General features: G+C 46.3%; 1 protein-coding gene across 3 annotated transcripts in view; it reads left to right on the forward strand.

Moving 5' to 3' along the window:
• Positions 1 to 13,953, forward strand: part of MTHFS (methenyltetrahydrofolate synthetase) — a 138,277-nt gene that overhangs the window by 52,069 nt on the left and 72,255 nt on the right. For all 3 annotated transcript variants that reach the window (XM_078684061.1, XM_078684063.1, XM_078684062.1), the window contains exon 2: positions 9,632 to 9,893. In XM_078684061.1, the coding sequence (XP_078540187.1) occupies positions 9,632 to 9,893 (262 nt within the window). The remainder of the gene's footprint in view (positions 1 to 9,631; positions 9,894 to 13,953) is intronic.

The following is a 13,953-nucleotide window of genomic DNA, read 5'->3' on the forward strand; positions in this document are numbered from 1 at the left end:
ACACGTTTAATGTAATCACTAGTACCGTACCTCATGGACAACGCCGCCCCATCGGCTTACAGTGACCCATGACCATCTGCGCCACCCCCTCCTCTCTCCAGTCCTGCACACGTTTAATGTCATCCATAGGCACTTCACAGCCCAGTGGCACCGGACGGGTGCTGGCCCCCCAACCCCCGCACAGAAAACCCTGGCCCTTCACTGCAGAGTGTCCTTAGTCCCTGCATCAGCGGAAGGATCCCAGTCACTATATCACCGAAAGGACCTCAGTACCTATATCACCGGAGGTGCCCCCGGTCCTTGCATTATCAGAAGGACCCCAGTCCCTGCATCCACTGGAGGTGTCTTCGCATCGCATCTCTCGGACCCTAGAGCTCCCCTCCGCCAACACCGCGGGGGCTAATGTTACGCCACAGGTCGGACCCTTTGTCGACGAGAAGGGCCCCTTCATTCCCAGAAGCCCGCTCTTTAGTCGCAGAGGGAGGTTCTAGGGCCCCACAAGAGTCTATACGGTGCCACTAGCGTACATATTTGCAAAGTTCGAACGAAGCTTGGGTTTGGGGGGGGGGGGGCAGTGCCAACAGGCAGCTGGAGGGACACTTGATACCAAGCAGCCTTGGGATAACAAAACGCCAGCAGCCGTTCCAGAATAAAGCCGTTTTTTTTTTGTTTTATGTTCACTTGCATCTGAGGTGAGCCAGGGACTCCAGTACTTCGAGGCGCCTAAACGTTCTAGTAGTACCTGTAAATTAGGGGGTAAGAACCCATGCAGAGAGTTTCAGCATCAGTAAAGTGCGTCCATAGCGCTGAGGACACATACGGTAACACTGACCCACTGTCTCATCAGAGGGCCGGACTGGGCGCACCGATGCACGAACCGCGACTTTCTCTCAATGGCAACCCGTCCGCCCCCACAAACACCCGGATACGGGTGTCTTTATAGCTCTGAGAGCTTGAGGCCTGACGTTCCCCATCCCTTCCACACTCCTTGGAACTATTGTTCCATACAAGTATTACACCACCCATTGTATATAACCTTTCTGTATTGTTTATTTGTTCCAAAGCTCGAATGAAGCTTGGGTTTGGGGGGCCTAGTGCCAGCAGGCGGGTGGATGTAGTTCCTGGCACTGTTGGGAATTACATTGTGTGTGAGGATGTGGTGCTTCTGAAAGGGCAGAGCGGCAGTGACATCACTCAAAGCGATGTCAGCCATTGGCGGAAGTCTGCAGCTCCATGCAGCATGATGAGGCGCACCGAAACATGACAGACATAAAGACTGATCAATGGATAGGGAGTTATTACTTATGCACCCTAGGGAGCAGGGGAATGGTGGGCACCGGGGAAACGCCTACCAGTGCTGTCCTAGACAAGGAGCCCAGGGCTTCGAACAGTTAGTCCATGAAGAAAATACCACAAACCCCCGAGAGCACGGCTGAAGCTGCTGTTAGTGACCTTTAAACAAACTTGTTTCTACAAAGTATTGACACGCATGGCCCATTACTCTCACTGCTCTCTAACACGAAAAGTAACTCTGTTCAGCCTTGTGAAATGGATGCGATGTCTCACCCCCTCTTTCCCTTAAGAGATGTCTGTCCCTCTGTCTACCTCCCCTCGCCTCCACCATCTGTGCCATTTTGCACGCCGACGAACCTACCTGGTTGTGTCCTCGCCTGTCCTCTTCCCAGAGGTCGTCTGTGACGTGCAGAGATTCGAGCCTCGCCGCTCTCATTGCAGAGTTCATCCTCAGCCGCCTGGAGCTGGGTACACACAAGAGGCTGATTGCACATCAGCACGTTTCCTTCCTGAATGTTTTGTTTCCCTCGTAAAGAAAAGACCAGCACCAGCACAATGGAGAAAGAAGGGGTGGGGACGGGGGGGAGGGAGCGAGCGAGGGGCGAACGGGAATCTGTGTCTACAAGAAAGTGAAAGTGCACCATGCGCGCGTTCCGTGATCAAAAGACGTGAGGCTCGGGATGCAATACAATGCGAAAGAAAGTGAAAGCGTGCCATGCGCGCACACCGTATGCGTGCACATCTCCTGTCCGGCCAGGCACGCCGAGCAGGAGACTGGGAGAGATGCATGTTATTGTCTAAAAATGCAAACAACGAATGCTGAGAATGCTTTTTCATAAGCAGGCACACGTCTGAGCAAATTATCCAGTCAGGGTGGACGGGGCCTAAGGGAGACAGGGCGGACACCAACCTCGCTTCCAGAGTAGCCGGACACAAAAGCAACGACAATAGATCTCGCCAAGGCGATGCAGCGCATGCGCTGCAACGCAGGCGAGACCTTAAAAGAGCCTAGTAAATATATGTGGGTGAAACAAAGGAATGAGGTGTGGGGCGGAGAACACAGGGGAGGTGTGCGAAGACAGAAGTAGTACATGGGGAGAGAGCACAAAAAATGTACTCCAATAGAGTGCTAAAAGCAAAAGAAAACAAGCATTTACAATGCAACGGTTTCGCCTTTGCAAAAGTTTGAGCTATTGGCATTGTAAATGACAAACTTTTTATTTATGTGTTGGGTTTGAAAACAGATAAATAAATGGCATTGTCATTTACAATGGCAATAGCTTAATCTCTCGCAAATGCGAGACCTATTGCATTTTCAATGCAATAGGTCACGTATTTACGCAAGTTTGTGCTTATCAGGTCTACTCACTGGAGCCTTGTGGCCTTTGTCTTTGAGTGACGGGACAAAACATGTAAAATAATTATTCTAATATAGACGGGTGAGCCATTTTGACACGGAAACGAGAGTGAAATTCCAAAATTAAACCTTGTTTGCTATAGTACAATTTTAGGTTAATGTGAAAGAAGCACTGAAAAACTTCACTAGAGTAAGGTAATAAAAGTCTAATAAAGATTCCAACCCCCCAGACATGCTAATGTTGCAATCTGTCCTACCTCTGCGGCTTCTCGGTTGAGCTGCTGTGCTCAGGAGCTTCCAGCCCTGTTGCAGAATCTCTCGAGGCAACCCTGTGATTTAATTAAGATCTTCAATTGAGCATTTATGGTTGACAAGCAGTGCAAAGGTAATCCTGTGTCCCATTCTAAAAGTAAACTAGTAGATAGAAGCTCAAAAGCTGGGATTTCTCACTCCATTTCTGTGCATGTAGGGTAAATGTTACAATACTGTACTGATAGAGGTTTGAAATAGGGTGGGATTCTGCAGAATCAGCCCCATCAAGTTTTCCCCCCCGGAAGTAACCACTGCATATTTGACATATTCAGTGTTAAGCCGCAGTCTGTACGATTGGACGATCAAAGATGTGGGATGAGCTAATTAGTACAACAGGTAAAGACTCAAGCTGGAATAAGACCAAGGGGAAAAAAAAGAGAACTCCTGCACATACGGCATTTAAAACCATAATCGGTGGTGAATGCCCCAAAGAAAAAGATGTGAAAATTCCATCGCTACTAGGGTGTATAAGGAGGGATTTTTATGACGGAGCGTTGACAACCGTATTTTTGATGAGGTTTAGGTTACTTTTCTTGTGCTTGTTTTGGCACTGCTATCCTCGAGTGTAGTGTTTAAGTCTCTGTTAATGGACACGGTGTGAATATTAAGAAGCTAAACTTAAGATGAGAAAACTGTGGAGACAGCGATTTTGAAAACTTGAGGTAGATGTTTCTCTAACCTTGCACTAAGATCTGTAGAGGATAGGTTGGCCTCATGGGTGGTTATCTTAGGGGAATGAAGAAAGTGACCTTTGTCGAAGAAAAGGTTGTCTTGGAAGGTTAGTTAGTCCAAATGTTAAACTCTGACCAGCAGCCAGAAAGTCTTTGCCAAAGTCTGTAGTTCAATAAGAGGTCCTGGACCAAGATGGGATGACTGTCAAACAATACTTGCATATGTGGTAGAATCTGCTCCCAAAATGCTTTTAGCAGTGTGCTATTTGAAGGAAGTATATCTCTTCCAGAGTAGTGACAATATACACGTGTCCCAAAAAGTAGAATATGCAAGTGTAGAAATATATTTACACAGAAGAGGTACAGACAGATGTTGCTTCAATGTGTCAGAGAGAAGGAACCAGCAATGACCTGATGGTGTGATTAAAGGAAATGGAAAGAACTGACGGTTTAGGTATTCTTGAATAGATTTCACACTAAGTATAATGAAATGTGTTCCCCTCGAAAATTGGGAACAATTAATCCTATTGTCAACTGGGTTAACATGAAACAGAACAGGTCATTAACAGTAGCAGTTTTAGTTACTATTACAAGCGCTTCAAAATTTCTTAAGTACAGAAGATCAAATGCCACATTTTAGTCCACTTTAAAATCAGGGCCCTTGATTACGGCCAGTCACCCAAAAGGATACGATGATGGAAATATCCTGAAATATGTCCTGGAGATCCCAATCACAAAGCAGATTGCTGCCAGTCCATATGGATAGCTAAGTGTTAAGCGCGTAGGACGACAAGCAACTTAAAACTCACAATATCAGTACATGCATACCACAAGGAGCAAAAACAATCCGTAAAATGGCCTTAAAGTGGAGTCTGAGTCCTTTAGACAGCTAAGAACAGCAGGATACTGCACTGCTTAAGAGCATGTACCAATGGCCTATTGATTCAAATGTTTATCCCAAAAATGAAAATAAAGGATTTTTTTTTTTAGTCAAATGAAAAGAAACTGATGTCAAATAAAAGGCAAAATTAGACCGAACAAGGTTTGACAGTAAGTGGTTAGCTGATGCATAAGTTTAAAAAAACAAAACATTATAGCTCATTTATTGAAATACAGAGCTAAATAAAGGCTATCAGACTCCTGCTGCGGATACAAAAGTGCATGGTCTCTATAACAGAAGGTACAACCGCTAGCAACATGACGTTTATATGAGGTGGTCACGATCTTTAACATTTACGAATAACATCAGTTAAGTCTTTATGCAGTCAAAACTAAAGGATGTAAAGAAACTGAACTCTTCCAGTGCAGAATTTCCTTACGAAGACCATACGAAAGCCTACGTTATCGTTGCTGTACTTAAATTACAGTACATGAAACGGTTGGAAACAAAACATGCGACACTAGACTGATTCTTTCAGTCCTTACTGTACGCAGTTTTTTTATGTGATGATGGTATTGAGAAGGAAAATAGGTTTACAGGTTTGTTAGCACATTAATAAAAACAGAACTGCGTGCCAGTTTCATGCGGTGATACGTGATAAGCTGTCTGTACCATTACTAGTTTGTTTTTTCCAAAGAAGGTTGTTCTTGCTTATTAATAGTGCCCAACACAATGCACCCCTACCCGAATTGGCTCAATAACAGATGAGAAAACTGAATGGCTATGATGCTGCTGGTAGCTGTGTAGTGATGCTGGATTGTTCGTGTTTTTTTTTTTTAATAGCACATCTACATTTCTGAAAAGGTTTTAATGTTTAACTGGGGGACTTAGACATTCTTTTCTTTTAGCAAAGGACAGCCCCAATTACGTGAAGTCGATCAAAAGCAGAGGAATGGAGTTAGTATAAATATCTTACATTTATAACTGCAGGATCCTTCCTGTAGCTGCCACCTATTTGCAAAGTGCACGTAAGCATGCCTATTTAACTGCTCTAGAGATTACGAGTTTCTACCATGCGTTAATAAACCAGACCTTTACAGAAGAAAAAAGGTCTCCTACCCAAAACATGTGGCGGAAAAGTAGAGTCGTGCTTTTTGAGCAAACAGAAGATGCTCTGTAGTTCCCAGATATGCAAGTAACAAATGAGATTAGCGAGAAATAAGTCCATGAAATCAAGACTTTGTATTGCACATAACATGTACTTCTGCAAATAAATTGAGCTAATGTTTCCTTGATCACCAATTCTGATGGCACAACAGTATTAGAATCATCATGTACAAAGATGTACTTATGCTGTGCGCAGTAAGCAGATAACCAGTGATATTGCGTATTCCTAGTAATAAACTATTCTTGGTATTGTGCATCCACTATTAACCACAGTGTCGCAATAAAGTGACCAAGGGGGATCTACACGGCCCTCCCCAAGCCACACAAGCAGTGAAGGTGAGACATTGCCTTTGGGGAAAACTTCCCTTGAAACTGCATCAAGCATGCAAAGAACAGATACAAGCGCTAACTAAAAAGAATCCTGTGCTAGGCATTTTCTGGCTCCTCTGCAGAATCACTTCAACTATACCGACACTGATGCAATCGTCAGAGGCGTGCTTGAAATGGATATTTAGGCTGAGAACTTGTAGTTGGAAGACGAACGCAGGGATAAGCGCAGTTCACCAAGCTATCTCTACCATGGCACATTTTCCAGAGCAGAGCCGTAAAACAAACTCCGTGACCCGCGCTTCAGATAAAAACCCGAACATTGTTTGAGTGATCCAGTGTTTCTGTCCGATAACACATATCTCTCCCGGCTTCTTTACTCGCGCCACTCTGTGTGAAATGATATGGTTGGTGAAGGACTTATTATGGACCCGACTGGGCTTCTAAATTCTACTCGCCGACATCCTATAAACTGTACAATTTTGGCGTAGTAAAGCCCGTTCGCATGCTCATGGTCGTTGGGTCTTCCGACAGAGGGAGCAAGTTGGAAGCACGAAGAAATGCATACACATTAAGTTCAACAAAAGGAGCGATTCTCAGAATTACCAATTCCGTAACAAGCACACCAACCAGTTAGTCCACATGCGCCTGATAAACATACTCGAGTTTCACTCTCAATTGCGATCGCGGTCTGATCCTGGAAGGAAGAAAGGCTGCGTCAGCCCTGCCAGGAGACGAGCATCCCACCTGAATGAATCGAGTCCAAAACGTTAAGTCAGAAAACACTGATCCACAGCCTCGGTCCTTCGCTCTCGCTCCACCGTCGAGGTGCCAGCGGAGCGCCGCTCGGTGTCTCGCGGTGCTGAAAGCGCCTCGCGTTACTTCTTCCGAGGACGACCGTACACTCTTCTGCAACTCGCTCCCTCAGAGCCTCGCTAACCAGACACCGCATCTTCAGTCAGCCTAAGAGAGACTCGGACCGACGCACGTGCGATGTCTTCGGACTACGCAACACGCTGGAACAAGTGCCTCACCTAGGACGTGCCGAGACTCAAAACACAAAGAAACAGGTCAGATCCCGGGCCGGCCAGCCAATCACAGCGCGGCCCGGGGAATGACGTCACGGGGTGTCCCGGGCCGGCAGCCAATGACAGCGCGGCCCAGGACAAAGGGGCGGGACTTAAAAAACACCGAGAAACGCCCCCGAATCGCGTTTTCACAAGAAAACGTGATTGACAGCATCTGTCTCCCAATGGCTAGCCTCCATTTATGGAGCTAGCCAATGAGAGACTGAGGCGGAACCAAAGCCCCTATGTAGAATCATGAGATTTCGCCGTGGGCGGGGCAACTGCTACGCAGTTGCCAACGCCCAGGGCGAAACCTAAAAATGGTGTCTTGAACGTAGGCAATGGAAGGATACAAGTCAGGCAATCAAAAGGATGGCCGGAAAGCTATGCTCCAGGGGAGGGGCAAGAAGATGAAGGAAAGCTTATGAATAAAAAGCAAACAAATGAGATTGACAAGAAAGTCAACCAGTAAAAAGCGATGGTCTGACTTAAAGCACACTGTAAGTATTGCTATTGTCCACAGTAAGTCTTTTGGCAACAGATGTTTATTGAGCTAATTGCTACGCACATCCTCTGTCGCATGCCACTCCTTCACGGGCACGATGCAACACAACGCTGGTTCCTTCCTGGCAGCTCTACACCGCTCACGTTCACAGTGTGCATGAGGGTACATCCTGTCCGGCCTTATGAGGTTCCCCAGTGTGGCAGAGCCTTTCATTCTTGCTCTGCTTCTCAGCACCTACGTGAAACTTCGCCATAATAGTATCTCCATATTAAAGCAAGTACAACCGCAGCTGGAATTCACATCACCGTTCAGCAAGCCGCAGAGCGCAGGGCAACCATCGAATGGAGCTGAAAAGCATTACATTAGGTCTGGTGAGGGGGAGGCACATGGAAAATGTGCCTGGCCCATTCCACTGCCCATGGCGTTTGCGCCCAGTAGCCACACACCGTGCTGACTGCACTGTTTGGATCAGGGGAGGTCTTTCTCTTCTGCCGGGATGTCTCAGGTGGCTTGGGAGATGTAGGCTTTGTCAGTATTTATGGATCCTGGATGGTGGTGTTGTGTGAGTAGGAACTGAGTAATATTGGGGATGCGAGTATACAGAACAAAAGCAAGAGGGTCTGAAATTGGTGAGCTGGTGAGTGTTGCGAAAGTACTCTATTGTGACCTTTATTTAGTTCTAGTGTGTTTTATAAGGGGGCTACTGTAATGGACAGTGAGGCGTGGGCATGGCTAAGGATGCTTCGCTCACCTGCACAGATTCTTGGAACCTTTCCAACTACTTGTGTAGACTTTTTGCTTCAGGAGGCAGTGGCTTTGAAGCCAACATGCTTAGGTGACAGTCCACAATTTGCGGAGCACCCGATTCCATACAAGTAGAAAATTGGGATACTGTTGCAATCATTTTAAATATAAAGCAAATTTATCTTGTATATCTAAAAACTGAAACACATCTTTGCTTAGTTTTCTTGAACTTATATGTAGTTTTCTCCACTGCACTTACAAGACTGACTCGCTGACCACCTCTTGCTATCTTCTCATCCCTTCATCCCACTACGCACAAATCTGTTCTCTCCACCGTTTTTCATAACCCCTCTCACCGTTTCGTGCTCAGCCACATAATGACTTCCTGTCCAAGTGCTTTTAATTCAAATCCACTTTTTTAACTCCATTCTCACTAATAAGCTGCCAGTAAATTTACCTAACCTATATCGTCTATCCTACACCTACATCCCATTCACACACTCACACGCTTCGTGGCTCTACATCAACTCGTGCTTTCCGTTCTCACATTTTCAACAATCTTCAACCCCATCCTCACTCTTTGTAATACCAAAAGAAAGAGTCCACCAATTTTCTATAATTTATACAACAATATTAAGCTTTAAGGATCAAAGCGTTTTAGAATTGCTAACTTTCTGTGCATTTGTCTTGTCTTGTTCTCCACCCACCTCAAACAGTTCATGAAGCCTCGGAGCCCTTGCTTCCGATATGGAGATGGGTCCCTCTCATTCGGCTGTCTCTCCGTGGGACACATTTGCAGGGGCCTTTCATGCAGTCTCAGACCCCTGCAGTCCCGGGTACTGATAGTTTGTTCACATAAAGTTAGATCCTCAGTTCGAAATAAGTACTCACAAGCTGAATTTGCTGGCAGATATTCAGTTTTTATCCTATGCACATTGGTTCAAAGTAAGTACACAAGGATGAGTTCCCTACTAAAAAGTTTGAAGCCAGCTTGCTAGGTCCCTATTTTGTGGCGTCTGTTCTCTACATCTCTGTTCAAAACAGTAAGCAATCAACTCCCCAAGGTCACCTTGCTGCACAGTCGAGGGCTGTTAGCTGTCTAGGTGGTGATCTCCTCCATCTTTCAGTGCTCTGACAAAGTGATCTCTGTGGTTGACAATCCCTTTCCCTCCATGCAAGTATGTAATAATCTCCTGGGCAGTTCTTGCTCTGAACAAGGACTTCCCTTGATGACCGTCCAGAATGGAGAACTCTCTTGTTGACCAGGTGTTGATGGTCTGTAACACTGCACTTCTTTTTCCCTTACAGCTCTTTTCGCATAGTAGGTACAGAGAGTCTGAACGGGTTGCCATCTATCTCAGTATGCCGGATGAAGTGCAGACAGGAGAGATCATCCGTGACCTGTTCAGGTGCGGCAAAGAGTGCTTCATCCCACGGTATCGTCCACGGAGCAACCACATGGACATGGTGAAGTTGACCTCAGTGGAGGAGATTGCCAGGCTTCCCATGACCTCCTGGAATATCGCCCAGCCGGCCGATGATGAGACGCGAGAAGAAGCCCTGTCCACGGGTGAGTGTGTCCATGGGCCTCCACTGAAGGTTCTCATACTGTGCACTATATTTTTATTTATCCAGTTTAAGCACATGCAACTTTGAGTGTCTGTGTGGTAATGTTTGTGTGCAAACCATGTTATGGGTAATTTAATATGTGAGATTATAACTGTGCATTGCCGGGGAGCATAAGGTATAGTTAACTCTGGTAACTATAACTGTTGAATTTCAATGCTTTTGTGTGTGTAAAATCTGAACCTAACTATAATGTCCCTGTAACTGTTTTCTTCAGTGAAAATATAAATTCACTGAAAAAACATATCTTCACTGAAGAATGAATATATATATATATATATATATATGTTCTCATTCTCTTTTTTTTACTAAAAAAATAAAAGGTTAAAGTAACATTATAGTTAGGTGAATATCTGTGATAACAGAAACGTTTTGAACTAAACACAGAACATCCAGTTATAGTTTACAGCGCTAGCTAGAACTTGCTCCCCCGCCATGCACTGCTTATGACCTCACAAATGACATTACTCATGACTTGTTCTTTGACATCATTGATGACCCTCAAATTGCCTCATTGATGACCTCACTGATGACCTCATCCAAGTTTCTATTGAACACATCACTCTTCAAATGGGTATACCATTAGAGCTAGGAAAGTAAGTTCAAAATAGCTTATAATAATATGAAGCATCTTTACTGCTATTATACATACTTTGTCTGTGTGCGACAGAGGGTTGCGGCAGAGGGTTGGCTGCAGGGCCTGGCCTGTGGCTAGGCCCTGCAACCAACACCCCCCACACAGCCAACCCCACGCTACATGAGCCTTCGCAGTAGGGGGTTGGCTATAGGGCACGGCCCTGGGGACCCCATGCCACAGAGCACCCACCATAGTGTTGTTGGGGGCCACGAGTAAGCCCCAAGGCCCCCGCGCCCCCAGACAGCTCCTACATCCAGAGGGAGCTGGCATTGCTCCTTCCCGCAGGGAGCAATATTTAGATCTGTTGATGCAGGCAGGGAAACAGATCTAAAGTCCACTCCCAGCAGGAGCGAGCATTTTTGAAGCTCCCAACTGCTGGGAGTGGATTTGCTGTTTGCTCCTGCTTGGCGAGAGATTTATAAATTCTCCTTCCAAGTGAGAACAGACACTGGTTTCCCTGCCCGCGCTGCTGCGGGCAGGAAAACCACTATGTCCGTTATAGCCTGTAGACCAGCCCTTGGGGATGGGGTCCCTGGAGCTATTATGGCACTGGGTGGGGTGCCACATGGCCCCCCTCCCTTAAAGGAATTGGCCCTGGAGGTAGGCTCCATAAGGGCTTTAGAGGCTCGGGAAGATAGCCACGTGGACCCCCTGCCCATTTTCTTAAATTTCGCACAAAGGGGTGTGTTCCCCCAGAACTCTCGAAGCACGGGTGGTGGCTTGGGAAGGGGGGCTATGCAGCCCCCCCCATATGAAATCAGCCCCAGGGATATAAAGTAATTAAATGCGCCCACCACCATTATATTTTTCTTTTTTCCAGATTCCTCAGAGTCTTGCGGGATCGTCGTATTTTTGTTTGCCTTTTTTTATATTCTTTTTTTATTAGATTTTCTGCCAAAGTATAGCCAAAGGTACAGGTAGACATTCAAATAATGACATGACATTATTACCAATGTTTGCTGATAAGGAAAGAAAAATACAGTACAACAATATAACAGAGTGCGCTTTGTCTCAGCAGTGCTCCCTGTGCCCACCCAGCCCACATTCTAAACTCCGCCGAATTCTTGAATTGAGAAGAATTTCGTGTGTCCAGGTCATATAGACAGAATTTGGTGTCTAATTACCTGTCAACGGAGGTGTTGGGCTCCAGGATCAAAACTCGGTAGTGGGCCCACCATTGTCAAATTTTGGGATGTTTTTGTGGGCATATGCCCATACAAAAATCCATGCCCTTCTTCCATACACCTAGCAGGCCCTCCTCTTGCAGGCAGATTAAAGCCACGTGTTTGGGCATAACAGGGCCTAGGCCCTTAAACAGACCTGAGGCAATTATCTTGTAGAAAAGTTCCTCTAAGGATTGCAATTACAATGAACAACATAGAAAATCAGCAAAAAGGATATATAACCTCAACATGCTAGAAAAAGCAATCTTGCTGCACAGAGAAAAAGTTGTCAATTTTGTACATTTTGCTTAGGCTCGAGCATGGCCTAGTTTAGAATGAAGCTCAAACAGTTCTCTTTTAAAAAAAAAAAAAAAATACCTTTATTTACCACTTGTAAAAAGTACACAGCTTCTGGCCTACAACCTCTGGGGCCGGCCGCCACCATTTCTCATGTATGTAGTATTTTCTGGATTACACAGCCCATGTGCCGCCATCCCTGAGGCGCGGCGGCGTTATACATTTATGTGTGTAGCTGGTTCGCGTTCAGAATGCGGATTTGTGTAGGTCTCATTTTTTAACATTAAACAGTATTAACATGAAGTTACCACATTCGGTCCAAACAGTTCTCTTTTGAGGAAGCACTTTGCACAGGCTTAAATAAATCCTGAAATTAACACACACACACTCACTCATGTTGTCATATTTAGGCCTCTGATCTAAAACAGAGTCCAGTCAGAATGACCTCCAGACTACAGCCAAAAGTAACTAATTAATATTCCTGGCATATGGAAAAATAAGTCCCTTGTCTGCATTTTGTATGAGGCTTTTAAAATAGAGCTAAAAGGGGGAGCGTGGCTTGGACGGTGATGAGGACGGGTGCCTGAGTCCATTACCTCCGCCACCCCGAGAGAAATAACGGCGAGCAAAGTATCCTGCAGGCAGAGGAAGCAGGAAAAAAGAGAAGGAGCTGATGTGTGAAGACACGGAGCATAGTTTGAGCGAAGTGGGTTCAAGACAAAGAACCAGCTGAAGGAGAAATCAATAATTATCGGAACACAGAGTAAAGCTGGGAGGAGAAGTCCAAGATGGCCGCACGTGAGTGAATCGCAAATCAACGGAAAGCAACGGAAGCCCCGGAGCACACTACACAGAGAGTAAGGAATGAGGGAGCGGGCAGCGGGCAGCATAACAATAAGCGGTGCGCACCTCGGCCAAAATAGCGGCAGCAGATAAAAAGGAACTATATAAGAGGGCAAGTGAACTAAATTGAACAAAACCGAAACTGAAATCTACGTAGGCTGATAGCGATAGCGGCCATCTTGGGCCCAGCCCCACCCCTCCTCTCATTCACAACACAACACTGCCGACTGCCGATCACAACCAAGTGCGCGATACGCAGCAACGAAAAGACCGCGCCCAAGACTGACCAACGGAAGGCAGCGCGAGGGAAAGGAACGGTTCTGGGGCGTCGACACAAAACGGGAGGCGAGCGATCACCCTCACGGCAAGAATCGAGCACGCCTGAACGAAAACGAAACCTAAGTACAACGCGAGCGGCCATCTTGCGCCACTCAGGAGCCTCACACGCAGCAACGTCATAGGGAGGAGAAGACCCCAAAAAACAAGACAAAGTTGGAGGCCATACATCGGGGGGGGGGGGACAGTCACCAAACAATCGGCTTCACAACGCCTACAGCCTTAAGACCTCACCTGCCCCTTGGGGGAAGGGGAGGACACCAAACAGCAGCGGCACATCCAAGGCACGAGAGGGGAAGAGTACAGCAGCGGCTAACATTCAGAGATAGACGCCATCCTGCACTAAATAAGGCCAGATGCTGGAACGACATCGCTGCCAATGAGCGGCCCTCAAAACAACAGGCGCACTAGGTCGGAGAAAAGGCGAACACACTGACCAAAAGGGGCCTAGATCACTGCAATACCTGCGAACCATCACCCACAAGTGGCGCTGGCGGGAGCCAAGACAAGGACAAGGACAATCAGAGAGCCCTACAGGTTCCGACTTGAGGGACCAGGCGCAAAACAACAAAGGGTTGACAGGCTCCATACATATCTAGCCAGAAGAGGAGTCACAAAAATGGCAGGACAAGACGGCAAACCCACCAACGACACCAAGAAGGTGCGGAAAGACACGCTGGAATCCCCGTCAAAGCTCAAGATCAATCAGAACAGCGAAACTACTCTAG

Source organism: Lissotriton helveticus, chromosome 3_1 (assembly GCF_964261635.1).
Source record: "Lissotriton helveticus chromosome 3_1, aLisHel1.1, whole genome shotgun sequence".
NCBI classification, from domain to species: Eukaryota; Metazoa; Chordata; class Amphibia; order Caudata; family Salamandridae; genus Lissotriton; species Lissotriton helveticus.